Below are 22112 nucleotides of genomic sequence, written 5' to 3' on the forward strand. Positions count from 1 at the left end.
AGTTGCAAATCGTAGTCTCCTTCCTGAGCGGTATGTCGGCTGCGTGGTCCCATGCTGTTGATACTTGCTATTACTATTATTTGTACAGATAAACGTGGTACCTTGAGGCATTTGGAAATTGCTCCCAAGGATGAACCAGACTTGTGGAGGTCTACAATTTATTTTTGGCTGATTTCTTTTGATTTTCCCATGATGTCAAGCAAAGAGGCACTGAGTTTGAAGGTAGGCCTTGAAATACATCCACAGGTACACCTCCAATTGACTCAAATGATGTCAATTAGCCTATCAGAAGCTTCTAAAGCCATGACATAATTTTCTGGAATTTTCCAAGCTGTTTAACAAGAAATGTGTGGAGTGGTTGAAGAATGACCTAAGTGTATGTAAACTTCCAACTTCAACTGTAACTGTAAAATCTCACACAGCAGGCATAGCTACTGATACAAATCTATAGCCTAAATCATTTAATGCTTTATATACTCAGTGTATATTTAGGTAATAAGACTCGAGGGGGTGTGGAATATGGCTAATATACCACAGCTAAGGGCTGTTCTTAGGCAAGACGCAACCCTGGATACAGCCCTTAGCCATTGTATATTGGCCATAAACCAACGTAATTAGAAGAGTAAAAATAAATGTTAAACCCTTGGTATAAGGTTTGTTATAACCTGGGTGGTTCGAGCCCTGAATGCTGATTGGCTGACAGCCGTGGTATATCAGACCGTATACCACCGGTATGACAAAACAAATATTTGAACTGCTCTAACTATGTTGGTAACCAGTTTATAATTGCAATAAGACACATCTGGGGTTTGTAGTATATGGCCAATATACCACGGCTAAGGGCTGTATCCAGGCCCACCGTGTTGCATTGTGCAAAAGAACATGTCTTAGCAGTTAAGCCTTATTGCTTAAATATACCACGGATTTCAGCCAATCAGCATTCAGGGATCGAACCACCCCAGTTTATAATATATATTTAATAATATTTATGTTTCATAATGTTTACTTAGGTTTCTTTCTTGTTAAATGTTAATAAAGTATAATAAATGTCATGAAAAATTATGTAATTGAAACATACCCAAACCACATGAGTCGTGACAATGTCGGGGGACTAGTTTGGTATTTATGCATTTTCAATTAATGAAATAATCCATTCCGTTTTCAACTAAATGTAATTATGTTTCTCGAGTCAAATTTCAACATTTGCATGATTGGAACTAAATTCACCTGGTGGAAAATATGTGGCCACTGTGGAGCGCGTGCATAATTATTAATCTCACCTGCCCAGTTGTTGACACCACTGAGGTATAATAACTGTTGACACGATGGATATATGCCATATTTTCACCTGATACACGGCCATGTAAACGTTTATTTGAAAAGGAATGTAGGCCTATTGTTTATACGTAAAAACCAGTTGAGACAACGCTGCAGAGTGCCGAGGTGAGTTCGGGCTACTGCATTTTCTTTCATAGGCCTATATTTTCTTCATGGGCATTTTCCGTCTGAAATTGTTCATGAAGAGTATGCAATGAGTCAGTGTATTCATTCTGCCAGTTGCTAAACTAGTTTCTATTGGACAAATTCAGTTATGTCCCGTTTCGTTTCGTTTGCTTCCGTTCAAGAAACGTTTTGAAACAGAATCGGCGGAATTAATACGCCCCTACACGAAGGGTTTAAATTATATAGCCGATTGACTGAATAAAAATAGTTAGGTTGGCTGTTAGCCTAATTTATACAGATACGACTGATTTAAATTCGATTAGGCCTACACGGGTGGCTGTTCCTAGGTGTCACTAAAAAACAGGTTTTTACCTTTAACTAACTAGATCAGTTAAAATCAAATTATTATGTCCATTAGGCCTACCCCGGCCAACGCTGGTCCAATTGCGCACCGCCCTATGGGACTCCCAATTACAGCTGGATGTGATACAGCCTGGATTTGAACCAGGGATTGTAGTGACGCCTCTTGTACTGAGATGCAGTGCCTTAGACTGCTGTGCCACTTGTACAATAGTCCTAAACAGTGCCAGTGTTGGTTAGAGGGGCCCATATTGAAGTATTATGTTACTGCAGTAGGCCTAAAAAGGAAGCATTTTTATTTGTCATTCAAGCTCCATGGACTGAAGAGCTGGAGAGCTGGAGGGTTTGGAAAATGTTCAGCAACCAGTCCAGAGAGGGTCATATGCCTCTCCTCTCAGGAATGCCTCCTGGGCCCAGTTTTTTTTAAATTATTTTGTTTGTAAGATAGGATTAAATGAATAAAAAAATAATGGATTAATCATTGTCTTGAATGGAGACCCGCCTTCTATTCATTCTATTTTTTTGCATTTAATCCTTTCTGATAGCCGAACTCCGGATAGATAACCTTTAAAAAAGTTTGCCCTGAAGTCAGAGAGACATTTGATCAGAGCATGGGGAGTTCCATCACCATAAGGAGGAAGAAGTGAGTCTATTTATAGTCGACTTTCCATCCTACCCTCAACGTTTAAAATGGGCCATTCTCCTCTGGGAACAGAATTATGCGGTAATGAGCATCACTGTAATAGCAGTCTCTTGGCTGAGTGGGATCCTTTGCCTGGTCTGTGTGATTGTCATCTCTCCTTTTGTGTGAGGTTAATAATTTGATGTAATCATTGACTAGAGTATGTCTACATACTATTGGTCTGCATGTGTACATGCCTGGGAGCATGTCATGTGTATGTGTTGGTGTTAGTTTCATCATGTGTTTATGGGTAGAATGGAAAGAGCTGTTATGCCCTTGTGTGACCAGCAAGGGTCAGTGTAGTTCCACTGTGGGGCGCTGTTTACCCCTGGTTGTTCCTATCAGCTCTCAAGGGTGACCTCATGGCTAAATCTCCCCTGTGATGCCAACTCCTGCCCAGACCAAGCAATTCCAAATGGTTTTGTGTTCTCTTTGTAGCAGACCCACATGATACTGCCCTAAGCCTTGCATTTACCACTGGAGCCCACACTGAGTTATAAATGGGGTACAGAGCCTGTGTGTGTCTGTTACCAAGAAAGGCCACATACTTGTTAGGTGAAGGCAGTCACCTAACACTAGGCCTAAGTAAGGACACATTTTTTTCTTCATGAAATCTGTCTGGTGTGAATCATTCAAGTCTTTCACGTTATTAGAAGACAATGTGCGTAGTAGGTGTGCAGGACATATGTAGAGATTCAACTAAATTAGTTGCAGGGTTTCTTTATGAAGGGCTTTACTGTCCCAGTTCAATAGGATAGCCTGAAAGGCTGCAGACAGAGATGTTGTTTCAGATACAATAAACAGTCATCTGTGGTCTTTTGTGTTCAATGGACAGGGGCAGCACTGCGCTGATATTGGCCACATCTGGGTATGTTGTTGATACAGTGAATGATAACAAACAAATTAAGTGTTGGGGAAATGGGATCCTGGTGTTGACTGGTTATGTTAAGTCTCAGCAGGAGCCTGGGACTGCCCACAATAAGAAGCCCTCATTGTGTGTTTTATAAAAGCTCAAAGATGACCTCTCCTTTTAAGTCCCAACAGCTTTAAGCCTTGTTGACCGAATCGTCACAGCCTCTCTAGAGACCACTGCCTGATTTATCACTCACCCGACGTGCTAAAAGGTTAATTAGCCTCCTAGCAACCGCACCAATCTCAAAATTCTCTATCAAACCCTCTTTCCATGTCGGATATGTCAAGGTTCATGACAGCTTTCTATCTATAGGCCATATAACCACCGCCCAGGCAGCTCTCCAGTATTTATTGGCCCTGCAGGCAGGCCTACTAACTTGGACAGCATCCCTCGAGGATTACACAGATCTGACACTTGGCATAAAGTCTATATAAGCTTGTCTTCTCAATCTTTTTATGTGCAGCGAACCCACAAAGTCACTCAAATAGCTCTTGGTATAGGCCTAACGAATGTGACTGAATCATCAGGAACTATCAGATTAAACTCACGCCCGAAATGTCTCACTGGCTTTTATGCCCTATTTACCACGGTTCCTAACTGACCAGTCTCCTCCCTCATTGCCTTATTTTGTTCCCTACTGTTTGCATTCCGGAACCCTGACTGATGCGTAGGGTTGCAAAATTCCTAGAACGTTCAATAAATTCCCCGGTTTTCCAGAAATCCTGGTTGGAGGGTTCCAGATTACGGTCTGTCTCTTGGAATCCTCCAACCTGGATTCTGGGAAAACCAGGGAATGTATTGAAACTTCCAGAATTTTGGCAAACCTACAGTTTTTTTGCCACACACACACAATGTCCACCTCATTCAGGGTTGATAGCCTGGGCAATGGTGGCACAATATGTTGTATTCCCAATGTGCTGTTTATTTTGATACTGTATAGGCAACGGATGGTCCAAGAGCCTCTGTCTGCCTTCTATATATTACAATAATGAATTAAGCCACAGTTGAAATGTTCTGTCCCAATTCTGTTTTTTGAACGTGCATACATGTATTACTCCTAAAAGTGTATCTATTTCGCAAACAGTGTGTTGTCTGTACAGGTTTTGACATGGTATTTTAGAGTTCCAGGATAGTAGCGTATGTACCCCTATCAGATTACATCACACCTGTACAGCAAGACATTTGTTGCCAGCCCTGAGGGGCCAGTGTGAAATTCAAAGTATACTGGCGGCTGGCCAGTTATGTATGTCATAGTGATAACCTCAGCATCCTTTCATCTGACAACCTTCAGGAAATCATTAGAAACCAATCATTTGGATCCACCACTGTTTGGATGAGGAATTAGAGCCTTTAGAATAAGAACCACACCTCTGCCAGAGTCTCCCCACCCAGCACCACACCGAATCCCTGGGAGAGTAGCCTATAGAGCTGGCATAGAGGCCAGTGAGGACAGCGATGCTGGGGGCAGGATGGAGCTGTACTGTCAGCTAGAGAGAGGAGGGGCCTGCTGCCCTGCTATATAAAGACAGGAAGCCCGACTCTTCTAGATGTGTCACTGTGCCGCCTCTCCCCAATTGAGATTCCCATACTGTCCCACACTGTGCCCTCCTCATCTCTTCCCATCACTCTGGTCTGAGGGTCCCAGAGAGTTTCCCTGGTGGTTGCCCATCTTTATCTCTCCCTCTGGACTGAGGGCTCCCACGTCCCACCTGGCCTCCCGTACAATCACGCTGGTCTGAAGGCACCTACCTACCTGCAGCTTTTCATTCGTTGATGCTTTTCTTGGGACCCGGCTCAAGATGCCAGAGCCCACAAAGAAAGGTAGGAGTGCCCCTGTTCTTGTCACTAAGTGTAAAGAAAGGATTTCAGCAAACTGTACTGTACAAGCTGTCCTGAAGCAACGCTGCATCTAGGATCCTGCTTGTTTAACGTATTAACAACAACTGATAACTGGGACTGATAATTGTAATGCACATGTTCTTTTACATTCATGTTGTAGTTACTGGTTGATTTTTCTCTACTGGCATATACTATGAGGAAAAGTTCCATTAACCCTTAATTCCCTTTTCTTGTGTAAATAAGGGCAAAATATAGATTTTTCATGGTTTATTTTGGTGTTTGTTTTATTCGTTTGTTGGCCTTATTGACTAGCTATTTAGCACTAGACAAAATAAGTTCTCCAGACTCTACTTTGAGAGTTCCCAGGAGTTTGCTCACGGTAATTTAGAAAGTGTCTTTGGCGACAACAGTATTGTATTTATGCTCGGATGTTTCAACCTCATTTGTAGAGATGGAGATTCAGGAGGTTTATTAAAAAAACTGTTGTTGCTGCTGTTGGCATGATGGACAGTGGTCTCATGGTGATTAGGAGCCCACTGGAGGGAGATGTGATGAGCCCTGTTGGGAGAATGTTGATGATCCCTGATGCTTGACGCTGTGCCGAGCTGGACACCAGTAAAAAAGACCCCTGAAGGGTGACGCAGTCTGGATGGACTCTTGGGATCGTATTGGGATGAAGATGCCTTCCGGATGATGGATACATTCTGTCCTCGATCTTGCTGATGACTGATGAATAGATGGCAGGGTGGATGACATGTTATTGTGCAGCAGAAGCCAAACAAGATTCCACAAACCCATCCCCCATATTCAACTCCATATTCATCTCACTCCTCCTTTCTATGGCAGAGCCCTCAATAGCATATTGCTGCTTGTCTGCATAGAGCTAATTACTCTGTGTTCATCTTTTCTGTAATGCTGCTATGCTAGTACTTCTTCTCCATTAGTTCAGGTCTTTGGGAACTTTAGTAAGATATGCCCATGTACAGGAACAGAACAGCATATTCATCGCTTGGACACCACCACAACGGAGGGAATAAAACGTTTTATTATAAACCGTTTACCTTCTGGTGGACTGTAGCTTTATCTGCAGCAGTATTTGCGCATCAGACTCTCTCAGACTCTCTTCTCTCCACACATACATCCAAGCCACTCTACCTGTGTATTCTCTCTCCTGCAGGACAATGGGGCTTATAGGCTGGAATGAGAGGGCTTTGCAAGATTGCGTTCATGGAAGTTATTCAATAAATATGGTGGCAATACATTTGAGGACTAGACCAGTTATGCAGCAACCGGTCCAATCCACCTTTTGGCATCTTTACAGTCAGCTGTGAGCACAAAAACATACCATTCACTTTACTGGCCTCAATCAGATTTCAGTACCAGTTTATTGTTTGCCCGTGTTGCTTTGATAGGGCTCTCGATAAATGTCAACATCTCAATGTGGTGTAGCAGAGGCTGGGTGAGCTAGGAGAAGTTTAACATCTACAACGTCGCTTTGGGGTGAGGTAGCATGAGACTGTTGGACAGCTTAGCTTCCTGTTGTACACGTATAACACACACTTTACTATAAAGTGGGTTTTATTAGTACAGGAGAGATGCCTGCAGAACGTTTATCCACTATAATAAACATTCATCATCCCGTCTGAGACAAACACACAGGGGAAGGGGAGGCAGTTGCATGCCAGTCCACCGCAACCGCCTTCCATAAATAGCTGCTCTGTTGCAGAAGACTAGATAAACGACTGTGAAAAAAAGTATTGTTGTTATAAATGTCTCTGAACAGCTGAATAGGAAGAGGCTGCTGGATGTGGTGTTGGTTTAGACTGCAGACCCAAGTCTTTAAAAAGCAGGATGAGAGATGACGGACTGACTGGCTGGCTGGCTTGCTGAGTGACCCTTGGAGCTCCTGGGACCTGGATTCCTTGGTCCCTGAAATAGTTCATAATGAGCGGACTTTTAATCCTCTCTCGCTCGCTGTCTCTCGCTCTCTCTCTATTGCGCTAACATTCCCCACTCAACACCCGCCATTGTCACACCATCATTTTAGATGATGATTCACTCAGGCCACTCCCACTCTCACCCAAAGTCAAAAGACCAGCATCATCCACTACACTGCCTGCTCTCAGCAACAGTCTTGGGTTTCAGTGGGAAGAAAGCCCACATCCTCACCTCGATATATTTACAACCGCTCAGCCCCCATCATTCTCCCTGCTCCGTTACCTCAGACAGCATGGTCTTCGTTTTCCGAATTCCACTCCACATAAATCAAGCCTTTAGGTAAACAACACAGGGAGACCCTGTCGGCTGTTAATCTTCAAACCACAGCCCCACATCCACACTGAGGTCGTCAGCAGTTCCTTTCTGTGGCCTCTTCACTTCTAGCAGCACTCATTCTCAGCGTTCCTAGGAATCAAGAGTGTCATTCTACAACGAACAGACACTTTCCCTTATGTAGGACCACCGGTCCGACTGACACACAATAGTCACAAAGAAGGGGTGTTGATAAAAGGTGTGCATTCAAAAGTTCTGGGGGTCTATATTAAGAAGAGACGGCAGCTTGGCTCTCGTTGGGGTCACCATGAGCCCATCTGTCTGCACAGCAACAGGGGTGACAGCTGAAGATACCTGCAGCGTGGTCAGCTGCACTGGGGAGTTCACTGAGGTGAAACAAAACCTTTCTCTGCGGTCATGATCTCCGCGAGGAGACCAAGAATGCCTCCCTGTAGTGCACATTGATGCGTGTGTTTGTGAGACCCTATAGGATTCTGATGTGATGAACCAACATCACGTTTTTGGTGAGGTGTGACAATGTCTAAATTTGAACTGGAGTGTCTGATGGGAATCACAAAAGATTGGCTGGACATTATGGTTCTAATAGGGATTTAGGAATGAGATATGGATGGGAGTTACTGTATATTATAAAGAGGAAATTGGCAAAGGCAATAGAGGGGAGAGGACAGAGAAGTCACAATGGGGCATGGCAGACTGTCTTAGAGAGAGAGAGAGATGCTTCAATGGTCCTAGGACTTTGGACAGGAATGGCACAGTAATGCACAGTATTCCTCCGGATCATTAACAAAGGACCCGTCGTGCCTGCCACAGGGAAGGGTGGCAAGGCTGGCATCCCTATGGAATTCACAGGCTGTTGTGCCAGGCCCAGTGCTCATCAATGAGTGCCACTCTCTGTGGAAATGGACAGGCGAGCAACAGAGCTGTGCAAGTACACTGTCATCACCTTCCAAAAATCCCCCTACACCCGCTCTTTTTCCTCTCCTTCCCTTAGTCACTCAGTGGCCATGTCCGATATCTGGCTTGCCTACTACTTGTTTAAACTGCATACTGTGTACTAATTGTACCACACCCTCTTTAGCACGCACTGTTTGGTAAACAGTATGCAGTATGCCATGGCCGAAATGTACTATTTTTCGTCCGTTCAAGACAACTGGGAATGCGGAAACTAAATAAGCTCTGACTGGGAAAAATCGTAACATCGGTGATCTTCAGATCAAAGAAGTCGGAGCTCAAAGTTGATGCCAGAATTTCTGACTTGTAATTCCGAGTTGCACGACTGTTCAAAAATGTTTTTCCCAATCGTAGCAGGTTTTTTTCAAATAAAATAAAATCAAATTGATTTATATAGCCCTTCGTACATCAGCTGATATCTCAAAGTGCTGTACAGAAACCCAGCCTAAAACCCCAAACAGCAAGCAATGCAGGTGTAGAAGGAACCAGGCTATGTGGGGTGGCCAGTCCTCTTCTGGCTGTGCCGGGTGGAGATTATAACAGAACATGGCCAAGATGTTCAAATGTTCATAAATGACCAGCATGGTCGAATAATAATAAGGCAGAACAGTTGAAACTGGAGCAGCAGCACGGTCAGGTGGACTGGGGACAGCAAGGAGTCATCATGTCAGGTAGTCCTGGGGCATGGTCCTAGGGCTCAGGTCCTCCGAGAGAGAGAAAGAAAGAGAGAAGGAGAGAATTAGAGAACGCACACTTAGATTCACACAGGACACCGAATAGGACAGGAGAAGTACTCCAGATATAACAAACTGACCCTAGCCCCCCGACACATAAACTACTGCAGCATAAATACTGGAGGCTGAGACAGGAGGGGTCAGGAGACACTGTGGCCCCATCCGAGGACACCCCCGGACAGGGCCAAACAGGAAGGATATAACCCCACCCACTTTGCCAAAGCACAGCCCCCACACCACCAGAGGGATATCTTCAACCACCAACCTACCATCCTGAGACAAGGCTGAGTATAGCCCACAAAGATCTCCGCCATGGCACAACCCAAGGGGGGCGCCAACCCAGACAGGATGACCACATCAGTGAATCAACCCACTCAGGTGACGCACCCCTTCCAGGGACGGCATGAGAGAGGCCCAGTAAGCCAGTGACTCAGCCCCTGTAATAGGGTTAGAGGCAGAGAATCCAAGTGGAAAGAGGGGAACCGGCCAGGCAGAGACAGCAAGGGCGGTTCGTTGCTCCAGAGCCTTTCAGTTCACCTTCCCACTCCTGGGCCAGACTACACTCAATCATATGACCCACTGAAGAGATGAGTCTTCAGTAAATACTTAAAGGTTGAGACCGAGTTTGCGTCTCTGACATGGGTAGGCAGACCGTTCCATAAAAATGGAGCTCTATAGGAGAAAGCCCTGCCTCCAGCTGTTTGCTTAGAAATTCTAGGGACAATTAGGAGGCCTGCGTCTTGTGACCGTAGCGTACGTGTAGGTATGTACGGCAGGACCAAATCAGAGAGATAGGTAGGAGCAAGGCCATGTAATGCTTTGTCGGTTAGCAGTAAAACCTTAATCAGCCCTTGCTTTGACAGGAAGCCAGTGTAGAGAGGCTAGCACTGGAGTAATATGATCAAAGTTTTTGGTTCTAGTCAGGATTCTAGCAGCCGTATTTAGCACTAACTGAAGTTTATTTAGTGCTTTATCCGGGTAGCCGGAAAGTAGAGCATTGCAGTAGTCTAACCTAGAAGTGACAAAAGCATGGATTAATTTTTCTGCATCATTTTTGGACAGAAAGTTTCTGATTTTTGCAATGTTACGTAGATGGAAAAAAGCTGTCCTTGAAATGGTCTTGATATGTTCTTCAAAAGAGAGATCAGGGTCCAGAGTAACGCCGAGGTCCTTCACAGTTTTATTTGAGACGACTGTACAACCATTAAGATTAATTGTCAGATTCAACAGAAGATCTCTTTGTTTCTTGGGACCTAGAACAAGCATCTCTGTTTTGTCCGAGTTTAAAAGTAGAACGTTTGCAGCCATCCACTTCCTTATGTCTGAAACACATGCTTCTAGCAAGGGCAATTTTGGGGCTTCACCATGTTTCATTGAAATGTACAGCTGTGTGTCATCCGCATAGCAGTGAAAGTTAACATTATGTTTTCGAATAACATCCCCAAGAGGTAAAATATATAGTGAAAACAATAGTGGTCCTAAAACGGAGCCTTGAGGAACACCGAAATTTACAGTTGATTTGTCAGAGGACAAACCATTCACAGAGACAAACTGATATCTTTCCGACAGATAAGATCTAAACCAGGCCAGAACTTGTCCGTGTAGACCAATTTGGGTTTCCAATCTCTCCAAAAGAATGTGGTGATCGATGGTATCAAAAGCAGCACTAAGGTCAAGGAGCACGAGGACAGATGCCATTAAAATGTAATTTACCACCTTCACAAGTGCCGTCTCAGTGCTATGATGGGGTCTAAAACCAGACTGAAGCATTTCGTATACATTGTTTGTCTTCAGGAAGGCGCAACAGCCTTTTCTAAAATTTTTGAGAGGAATGGAAGATTCGATATAGGCCGATAGTTTTTAAAAATATTTTCTGGGTCAAGGTTTGGCTTTTTCAAGAGAGGCTTTATTACTGCCACTTTTAGTGAGTTTGGTACACATCCAGTGGATAGAGAGCCGTTTATTATGTTCAACATAGGAGGGCCAAGCACAGGAAGCAGCTCTTTCAGTAGTTTAGTTGGAATAGGGTCCAGTATGCAGCTTGAAGGTTTAGAGGCCATGATTATTTTCATCATTGTGTCAAGAGATATAGTACTAAAACACTTGAGTGTCTCTCTTGATCCTCGGTCCTGGCAGAGTTGTGCAGACTCAGGACAACTGAGCTTTGAAGGAATACGCAGATTTAAAGAGGAGTCTGTAATTTGCTTTCTAATAATCATAATCTTTTCCTCAAAGAAGTTCATGAATTTATCACTGCTAAAGTGAAAGTCATCCTCTCTTGGGGAATGCTGCTTTTTAGTTAGCTTTGCGACAGTATCAAAAAGGAATTTCGGATTGTTCTTATTTTCCTCAATTAAATTAGAAAAATAGGATGATCGAGCAGTAGTGAGGGCTCTTCGGTACTGCACAGTACTGTCTTTCCAAGCTAGTCAGAAGACTGACAGTTTGGTGTGGCGCCATTTCCGCTCCAATTTTCTGGAAGCTTGCTTCAGAGCTCAGGTATTTTCTGTGTACCAGGGAGCTAGTTTCTTATGAGAAATGTTTTTAGTTTTTAGGGGTGCAACTGCATCTAGGGTATTGTGCAAGGTTAAATTGAGTTCCTCAGTTAGGTGGTTAACTGATTTTTGTCCTCTGGTGTCCTTGGGTAGACAGAGGGAATCTGGAAGGACATCAAGGAATCTTTTTGTTGTCTGTGAATTTATAGCACGACTTTTGATGTTCGTTGGTTGGGGTCTGAGCAGATTATTTGTTGCAATTGCAAACGTAATAAAATGGTGGTCCGATTAGTCCAGGATTATGAGGAAAAACATTAAGATCCACTACATTTATTCCATGGGACAAAACTAGGTCCAGCGTATGACTGTGACAGTGAGTGGGTCCAGAGACATGTTGGACAAAACCCACTGAGTCGATGATGGCTCCGAAAGCCCTTTGGAGTGGGTCTGTGGACTTTTCCACGTGAATATTAAAGTCACCAAAGATTAGAATATTATCTGCTATGACTACAAGGTCCGATAGGAATTGAGGGAACTCAGTGAGGAACACTGTATATGGCCCAGGAGGCCTGTAAACAGTAGCTATAAAAAGTGATTGAGTCGGCTGCATAGATTTCATGACTAGAAGCTCAAAAGACGAAAACGTCTTTTTTTTTTTTTTGTAAATTGAAATTTGCTATCGTAAATGTTAGCAACACCTCCGCCTTTGCGGGATGCACGGGGGATATGGTCACTAGTGTAGCCAGGAGGTGAGGCCTCATTTAGCACAGTAAATTCATCAGGCTTAAGCCATGTTTCAGTCAGGCCAGTCACATCAAGATTATGATCAGTGATTAGTTCATTGACTATAATTACCTTTGAAGTAAGGGATCTAACATTAATTTGCCCTATTTTGAGATGTGAGGCATCATGATCTCTTTCAATAGTGACAGGAATGGAGGTGGTCTTTATCCTAGTGAGATGGCTAAAGCGAACACCGCCATGTTTAGTTTTGCCCAACCTAGGTCGAGGCACAGACACGGTCTCAAAGGTGATAGCTGAGCTGACTACACTGACTGTGCTAGTGGCAGACTCCACTATGCTGGCAGGCTGGCTAACAGCCTGCTGCCTGCTGCCTGGCCTGCACCCTATGTCATTGTGGAGCTAGAGGAGTTAGAGTCCTGTCTATGTTGGTAGATAAGATGAGAGCACCCCTCCAGCTAGGATGGAGTCCGTCACTCCTCGGCAGGTCAGGCTTGGTCCTGTTTGTGGGTGAGTCCCAGAAAGAGGGCCAATTATCTACAAATTCTATCTTTTGGGAGGGGCATAAAACAGTTTTCAACCAGCGATTGAGTTGTGAGACTCTGCTGTAGAGCTCATCACTCCCCCTAACTGGGAGGGGGCCAGAGACAATTACTCGATGCCAACACATCTTTCTAGCTGATTTACACGCAGAAGCTATGTTGCGCTTGGTGATCTCTGACTGTTTCATCCTAACATCGTTGGTGCCGACGTGGATAACAATATCTCTATACTCTCTACATTCGCCAGTTTTAGCTTTAGCCAGCACCATCTTCAGATTACCCTTAACATCGGTAGTCCTGCCCCCTGGTAAACAGTGTATGATCGCTGGATGATTCGGTTTAAGTCTAATACTGCGGGTAATGGAGTCGCCAATGACTAGAGTTTTCAATTTGTCAGAGCTAATGGTGGGAAGCTTCGGTGTCTCAGACCCCGTAACGGGAGGAGTAGAGACCAGAGAAGACTCGGCCTCTGACTCCGACTCGCTGCTTAACCTGTTGCGACGAGCAATCCCGTATCCTGGATCCTATTTATAGCCTCAAGCTCATTACCATAACGCAACGTTAACTATTCATGAAAATCGCAAATGAAATAAATATATTTGCTCTCAAGCTTAGCCTTTTGTTAACAACACTGTCATCTCAGATTTTCAAAATATGCTTTTGAACCTTAGCTAAACAAGCATTTGTGTAAGAGTATTGATAGCCTAGCATAGCATTAAGCCTAGCATTCAGCATGCAACATTTTCACAAAAACAAGAAAAGCATTCAAATAAAATAATTTACCTTTGAAGAACTTGAGATGTTTTCAATGAGGAGACTCTCAGTTAGATAGCAAATGTTCAGTTTTTCCAAAAAGATTATTTGTGTAGGAGAATTCGCTCCGTTTTGTTCATCACGTTTGTGTAAGAAAAAAACAGAAAATTAAGTCATTACAACGCAAACTTTTTTCCAAATTAACTCCATAATATCGACAGAAACATGGCAAACATTGTTTAGAATCAATCCTCAAGGTGTTTTTCACATATCTATCGACGATAAATCATTCGTGGCAGTTTGGTTTCTCTTCTGAAGAAAATGGAATGCGCATGGACCTGGAGATTACGCAATAATTTTGACGGAGGACACAGGGCGGACACCTGGTAAATGTAGTCTCTTATGGTCAATCTTCCAATGATATGCCTACAAATACGTCACAATGCTGCAGACACATTGGGGAAACGACAGAAAGTGCAGGCTCATTCCTGCCGCATTCACAGCCATATAAGGAGACATTGGAACACAGGGCATTCAAAATCTGGACCATTTCCTGTATGAAGTTTCATCTTGGTTTCGCCTGTAGCATTAGTTCTGGGGCACTCACAGATAATATCTTTGCCGTTTTGGAAACGTTAGACTTTTTTCTTTCCAAAGCTGTCAATTACATGCATAGTCGAGCATCTTTTCGTGACAAAATATCTTGTTTAAAACGGGAACGTTTTTTTATCCTAAAATTAAAAGAGCGCCCCCAACCTCGAAGAAGTTAATGGGGAAAACCGGTTGAAAGTTTCTGTCTGCTGAATGAGCGACACCGGTTGAGCGTTCCTACAGCATTTCCTTCCAGAAACCCGCTGTCTTGAATGCATCGTCAGATACGTCTCCACATGAACTAGAAAGGATTGTCTGTAGACCCACCCAGTGATTTTTCTGTGTTGTTGTTTTGGGCTTACGTTAGCTAAAAAGTTAGCATTTGGAACAATGTATTTGGAGTAAACTTTTAGTGTACCGTAGGCCTATGCATGTATTAATGGGAGTGTCACCTGAAGCTTGAAAGTAATGAGAGATGCAGTAGAGGAATGCAGTGCTGAGGCAGATGGCTCCTAATAAGGACGACTGGCTACTACTCGGGAACTGTGTGTGATGAGATTTCTGGCACACAGAGCGACTGAGGCATCACCCAAGTGGGTGCTATACATTGTGAAGGAGAATTCCAGTAGCTACCCGACTCCCAGAGCAGCCCACAACAAGATCGTTACAGACTATCTTCATCAACCATGTCCCTGACCTCCTTCCTCTGATCAAGTCATGAACTTTCCCTCCATCGTTGAAGGATACATGCACTTGGCCTCTATTGGTTGACCTAGCCAACTATAGCTAGGCTACTCATGATGATGTATGTATTAGTTGACCTAGCCAACTATAGCTAGGCTAATCATGAGGATGTATTGGTTGACCAGCCAACTATAGCTAGGCCACTCATGATGATGTATTGGTTGACCTAGCCAACTATAGCTAGGCTACTCATGATGATGTATTGGTTGACCTAGCCAACTGTAGCTAGGCAACTCATGATGTATTGCTTCTTTGTGTTTTACTTTGTAAGCACTTTGAGATTATGAAAAGCGCTATTGAAATGTAATCAATTATTATACTAAAGATGGTTTATTTAGTTTAATAGAGCAAAAACCTCTGACGAAGGCAGAGAGGCCGACACGTAAGCTTCAATTAAAAAAAAGTGCTATTAGCGAGAGCAGTGTGCGGGTTTCTTTTTTCATCATAAACAACAGTGAAACTAGTGAGAGCATTGTGCCGGTTTCTTTTTTCATCATAAACAGCCGTGATACTAGTGAGAGCAGTGTGCGGGTTTCTCTTTTCTTTCAACTTATTGAATTGTTACCATGCACCTGGAACTTTTAACTCCTGAAAAATATGGAAAAAGATAGCTTCGGGCATTTAACATATTACATGTAAAAGCCTGTAAAATGTATTATGCCAATTGCAGTATATTTCTCTGGAATACTTGCACTTAATATGTATATCTTCACATTTACAGTACATGAATGTGCCAGTGACGCATAGGAAATAGATGGGAACATGTTGTTGCGGACACGACATTCGGGTATTCAGATACAGCCACTCTCATAGTTCCTTTTGTCAATTACTAAGACTCCACCATTTGAACCATCCTATCTACTTTGTGTGACGCAAGTACCCCCCCCCACACACACACACACACACACAAAAAGTCTGTGTTTTCTTGTACTGTATGCAAATGTGAGTGGTATAAGCGTGGTTATCAGGCTCAAAGTAGAAATCTGTTATTTTTGATGCCAAAGTCCCTGTGGGCTTGATATCACTCTTGGTGAAAGTGTTCTTCTTGTAGCCTCTATCTGTCACTGTCTGCTGGAGTCTCCATGTCTGTGTTTGCCTGTTACTATGTAATCCATCCTCAGTCTACCAGGCTAATGTGACGATTGGGTGGAATTCCCTTTCCTCCAGTTTGCATATTGACACACAACATCAGAATGGGACTTTGAAACTTGCATTAACTTTCAATAGGAAGAGGAAAGAGGAAGAACCACTGTGTTGTGCAAGAGTGGATATTTTCTGGTAATAATATAATAATAATATATGCCATTTAGCAGACGCTTTTATCCAAAGCGACTTACAGTCATGTGTGCATACATTCTACGTATGGGTGGTCCCGGGAATCGAACCCACTACCCTGGCGTTACAAGCGCCATGCTCTACCAACTGAGCTACAGAAGAACTAGACGGGAACACACGTGACTCTGTTTCACTAGCCCATTAATAACATACAAGGAAAATGTTTAAACCCGATAGGCTAGGGCGTACCAAGGGATGTATAGAGACGTTGATCCACTGAGGCCTAGCTTTAGGTCCATTAATAGGTTAAGATTGTAGTGTCCAAATAGGTCCAGATCAGTCCAGACAGTGCAGAGTTCAAACAACGTGTGTCAATTGGTACCTTTTATAATCAGTTACTACTATATAGTGTCCAGACACAAGGTGCTGTGCACCACAGGGATGATGTGGCTCACTGGGGACAATAGACATAGGCTTATAGCAGTAGCATCCTAGTCATGATACTATACATTAAACTGTGTAGCAGGTGTTGTGTCTTTACTCTCATTAACTGAAGACTTTTAGTTTTTATCAAAGATTCTCTGTAATTAGTTATTAGGCAATCAACTGATTAATCACATAACTAATTAACTAGGAAGTCAGGGCACCAAGGAAAAATATTCAGATTACAAAGTTATAATTTCCTAAAAATAACTTTTCAGATATTTTATCTGATCAATTAGTCTTCGAATTAATTCACTATTTACTTTACCTCACGTTTGTCTCATTCCAAACGCCGTAAATTGTTGGTTATCTGCACAAACCCAGTCTTCACTATGAGTCACCCATACATCAATTGTCTTAAATCATTTATTTATTACAAACTAAGTAATTCACAGAAATGCATAAACAGACAAACAAACAAGGTAAATGTAATGATCGGAAAATGTGGGCTAAACCGGCATGGCGGCTCGTCAGACAAAAAGGGGAAGTGGGGGTCGACTAAGAAGTCACGACAGAGTGATAATTATAACAATTGAAATGCTAATCCTTTACACATGAACGCTCACTCATTTGGGAACAATTGCAATCGATATGTATATTTACGCTCAGTGTGTTGTCTTGATCGCTGGTGAAAAGTTAATTTCTTTTGTAGAATTGTCCGTCTCTCCCTCTCTCTCTCGGTTGTGGTTAGAGGGGATTGTTCAGAGTGACATTCGTTATAGAAAGGTTGTTTCTGTGGTTGTCGTTCTTCGCGTTCAATGATGCCAAATTCCTAGCTGCAGCCTAGTAATCAATATCAAAGACTTGTTCTTATTCTGGCGGTATTGATAGTCTGAGTTTAACCACGTGGTATGGTTAAAAGATTCAGCAATGGTCTACAACCTTTGTTCCCCTCCTAATGGAGAAAAACATGGTCTGCAACCTTTAGCCATCTCGTAATTGAGGTAAGCTCGGTCTGCTGATCATTTCTCAAAGTTGGGTTTTATTCGGAATGGCAGAAAAGGGGCTGTCCCAGGAGGCCTGACCCTAACTGGGCTCAGGGGCGGTCCTCTGATTTAGTTCAAATCAAAAGGGAATTGTATTTTTCTTCATTAAACAGTCCACAATCATATTACACAATTTATACAAACAGTATCATACTCACTCATTCATCTGATACAACAATTAGATGTAAACCTCATATCTGAGGCTATTATATAAACAGCATTATTGTAATGTGGCCACACCGTCTGGATTCTTCACCGATCTTTTATACTTTCTCCGGAACATGAAATGTGTTCATACCTCAAGTTCTGTGAGGTGGAAGGATTTCATTTGTCCTCTAAGAAAGTTTACCCTCTCTCTACTATGTGGCCATGTGGCAGGGTCTTCTCAGGAATTTACGACCTCTGACCACAACAGCCTAGTTGAAGGAGGCAGGGAGAGGGGGATGGGCTTGCTCTTCCCAAAGAGGCCAACGTCATGACACAGGTATATATCGGACCTTCTCAATACTTTCAGAAAAACGGTCACATGCTACTCTGATTTGTCCACTTACAGTATCAACATTTTGATAGTCGCTTTGGCTCGCAACAAATTAACTAGATCAAAAATGCCCCCTTTTGAATTGTTCTCTTTTGTCTCTGTTTTGCAGATGAGATGTCCAATGGTGAGAAAGGTCAGTAAAGGGTGATGCCCAACAATGTTCTTTCACCTCACACAGCACTGGCTTTGATCAGAGAAGTTTGTATGAGAGAATTATTATGGGATACTTTGGTTATGTCAGGCAGGAGAGAATGTATCCCATATTACGTTGGCAGTTTTGCTCTATTGGATGGTGGAAACCATGTTTGTGCAACATGTGAAGGCACATTAAGGTACTACTGAGGCTGCATGTAATGTGACCATTCCACCTTCGACTTCAGTGTGAATGTGGAAACACGGTCGCTGGTAAAAGTGTAAATGTGAAGGGTCTACATGTCCTTGGCAATATAACTGTTGTACTACTGTGGCTCAGTGGTGACGACCGAGTGGTCAGAATCTACACATTCCCCCTAGCGGACCGGCTGATCCAGGCCTGTTGATTCAGCTGATGCTCCTGCCCCCCCATGTGACCAGGTCGCTGGCATGTTATTGGCTGCCTGCCGACACCAGGCTTTGACCTTGGGAGCAGTGTCTTGGGCCTGTGGCTTCGTACAGTGGAGGGAATAACTCTGCTCACACACAGGTTTAGACCAAATGTATTCCTGGCCGGGCACTGATTTCATTTTATGTACTTCTATGAAAGTATTCAATTGTGATTGTGCCATAAATATTGCAATTTACATAAAGATGAATTCTGAATAAACCTGTCTTACGGTAAGTGAAGGACACATTTGAACCCTGTAATATATTTCATGCATCAACTTTGGGGTGGCAGGTAGCCTAGTGGTTAGAGTGTTGGGCCAATAACCCATGGGTTGCTGGATTGAATCCCCAAGCTGACAAATATTTTGTTCTGCCCATGAACAAGGCAGTTAACCCACTGTTTCCCGGTAGGCCTTCATTGTAAATAAGAATTTGTTCTTAACTGACTTACCTAGTTAAATAAAGGTTACATTTCAAATAAAATGTCAATAAATTCCCTCATGGTCAAGCACCAAAACAATGAATCTGATTCCAGGCAAATGGCTGTAAAAATAAATCTACGTTCAGAAAATATCCCACTTGATATTGTGCATGCGTATACACAAACGAATACAGTGGATTTACTGTACGTGTCCCATTCTGTGTGTGACTGAATGGAAAATGGCAAGTGAGGTTGAGCATACAGTGAGTAAGTCTGCCCATTGGTGTGAGAGTGAGTATGTTAAAGGATAGATGTGGAGGCTTTGCGCTATTAAATGCAGCTCTTCCATCCCTGCTATATTTGTCACATACTCAGAGAGTGTTGCCCCAGACAGTAGTGAGGTGCCAATGCCCACACCTGAGATATCCCTCGAGGTCTCACCTCCACCCCCAGGTGGGTAACCATGCACTGGTGTCATGCCCCTCTTTTCTCTCCTTCCAACACGCGTGTTTGTTGTTGTGTGTCCACCGTTCTTGTTTTTCTTCTTTCAATGGGATTTCTCAACTGTTCCCTCGACGACACACACAAACAACGCATTTAAGTCAAAATAGTCTACATGCGATCCAAATAAGTCAACTTCCTGATAAACAGCCCATATGATGCACATCATTCCGTAGTTGCACTGTTGTACTGCTGCTACTGTAACACAGTCCCGTGCTCTGCGTTGCTGTGATGCTCTGTCCCCATTACTGGCTTGTGCTTTCTCTACCAAGTACGTCACCGTTGTGTGTGTGTGTCTGTATGAGGTACTGAAGTATTGTTTTGGAATATGGAGTCATCCACAGGAAGTACATTCAGTGTGAATGAGGAAGTATAGCTTTAATTTTTACATTCAGCAGTTAGCCGTCATTAGACTTCTAATAGATTCCGCTGACATTGTCACGTTCAAATTTCTGGAAACTGTTATGATTGGCTATATGAAAATAGTTTTTTTTTAGCTTGTGGTACATTGTAACAAAGTCTTGTTCAAACTTGCTGAATAAGTAAAACTATACTTCCTTGAAGCCTCCAGGACTAGCTATAGATATGCAATGACCAGATTGGTAACATCCCTCAATTTTACTAGGTAGTTGGCAAAGATAACATTTTATCATTTCTATCAATTTTGATTGCCTGTCAAGCATTCAGACGTGACTGTCAATGGAACGACCCATTCTGGTTGCTGGCTATCTATGCTCATCCATGTCCAGCCAGCACCTCATATGTGTTTAGAGAGGCTGCTAGTGCTTTTGCTCAAGGCTTGCTGCTCCAGCCTGGCACTGTTATCTGCTGTACAGAACAACCGGTAGAGACTGAGGGGAAGGATCCACAGCCCATAGAGGTGATTAAGCCTGTACAGCCAGAACCAGTAGAGAATGGGTCTAAAGAACCAGAACCAGAGGCGGTTGTGGTCGGGGCTAAAGAGCAAGTCGAGTCTGTGAACTCTGAAGTAAAGGAGGCCCCGTCCCCTTGCTCACCCCCACCGCCTGGTAAGTCAAATTCACTCAGTCTCAAGCCATTCACAGTAAAAGTGCATGCTGTTTACTATAACTAAAGCTATAACTGAAGTCCCAGAGTTTTTCCTGATCAGGTCATGTGGTTAGGAAAAACTCCATGCCCTACTCATAAATAGCAACAAGAGCTTCCGTTCAATCGTCCCACTCAAACCATTGATTGAAGCAGTTTGACTCCAGTCTGTAATAGAGTCAGATCCATAGTTCTGGTCTTTACTAAAGCCTTTTATTTTCTCCCAATAGATCATCATATGGGCCAAAGTTCCATTCAAATCAGGCAATGGACTGATAGAGTCTGTATGAATCAGGGTTTTATTTGGATTGAAGAGCTGTTTGTAATGACAGACAGAGACACCTTTTGCCTCTTTGACCCAATGCTGCTATGACCCAATGTGATGAATTTCATTGGCATTTACACTACAACAAACATACATTGGTTCATGCTTTGCTTTCTGCAGATTGTCGACTAGTGCATTTTTTTCCCATAATTCTTCTAAGGCGAAAGTGCCCCCAAAGTCGTGTCTGATAGCTTTGTCATGGTCAAACAGCACATATAGGCTACATGTAAATGCAGCGTGTCTGCTGTGTGCATGGTTCAGTACAACAACTTTACGGCACATACAGCTGGAGTTAGCAGTTTGTTTGTATTAGAAATTGATGACTGAAAGAAACTTAGTGCTGTGTGAGTGGAGGAGATGGACGGTAACTTTAATCTATGAGAGCCTTGTCCCAATTTAGCAACCGTGAAGGAGGAAGCAGAGCCAGTTGTTACGGAGGTTACACAACCGCCAGAGCCTTTTGTTACAGTGGTTACCCCACCACCACCCCCACCTCAAGATCCTGTTGTTACAGTGGTTACCCCACCACCACCCCCACCTCCCCCGCAAGAGCCTGTTGTTACAGTGGTTACCCCACCACCACCCCCACCTCCAGAACCAGTTGTTACGGTGCAGGTTACCCCACCCCCACCTCCAGCAGGTCTGGAAGAGTGTGTGTCTGTGCAAATGCACGAACATGTGTATGTGCATATGCAAGAACGTGTGTGTATATACAGTGGGGCAAAAAAGTATTTAGTCAGCCACCAATTGTGCAAGTTATCCCACTTAAAAAGATGAGAGGCCTGTAATTTTCATCATAGGTACACTTCAACTATGACAGACAAAATGAGAAAAAAAAATCCAGAAAATCACATTG

General features: G+C 43.2%; 1 protein-coding gene across 22 annotated transcripts in view; it reads left to right on the forward strand.

Moving 5' to 3' along the window:
- Nucleotides 1-4935: 4935 nt before the first annotated feature.
- Nucleotides 4936-22112, forward strand: part of LOC118378488 (myosin-binding protein C, slow-type-like) — a 44577-nt gene continuing 27400 nt past the window's right edge. For 6 of the 22 annotated variants that reach the window (XM_052492327.1, XM_052492322.1, XM_052492323.1 and 3 more), the window contains exons 1-5: nt 4936-5219; nt 18472-18495; nt 19741-19818; nt 20703-20894; nt 21657-21896. In XM_052492327.1, the coding sequence (XP_052348287.1) occupies nt 5198-5219; nt 18472-18495; nt 19741-19818; nt 20703-20894; nt 21657-21896 (556 nt within the window). In that variant the 5' untranslated portion in view covers nt 4936-5197. The remainder of the gene's footprint in view (nt 5220-18471; nt 18496-19740; nt 19819-20702; nt 20895-21656; nt 21897-22112) is intronic. The other 16 variants (XM_052492337.1, XM_052492339.1, XM_052492338.1 and 13 more) reach the window with 6 other exon arrangements.

The sequence above is a fragment of the Oncorhynchus keta genome, chromosome 33 (assembly GCF_023373465.1).
Source record: "Oncorhynchus keta strain PuntledgeMale-10-30-2019 chromosome 33, Oket_V2, whole genome shotgun sequence".
In the NCBI taxonomy this organism is placed as follows: domain Eukaryota; kingdom Metazoa; phylum Chordata; class Actinopteri; order Salmoniformes; family Salmonidae; genus Oncorhynchus; species Oncorhynchus keta.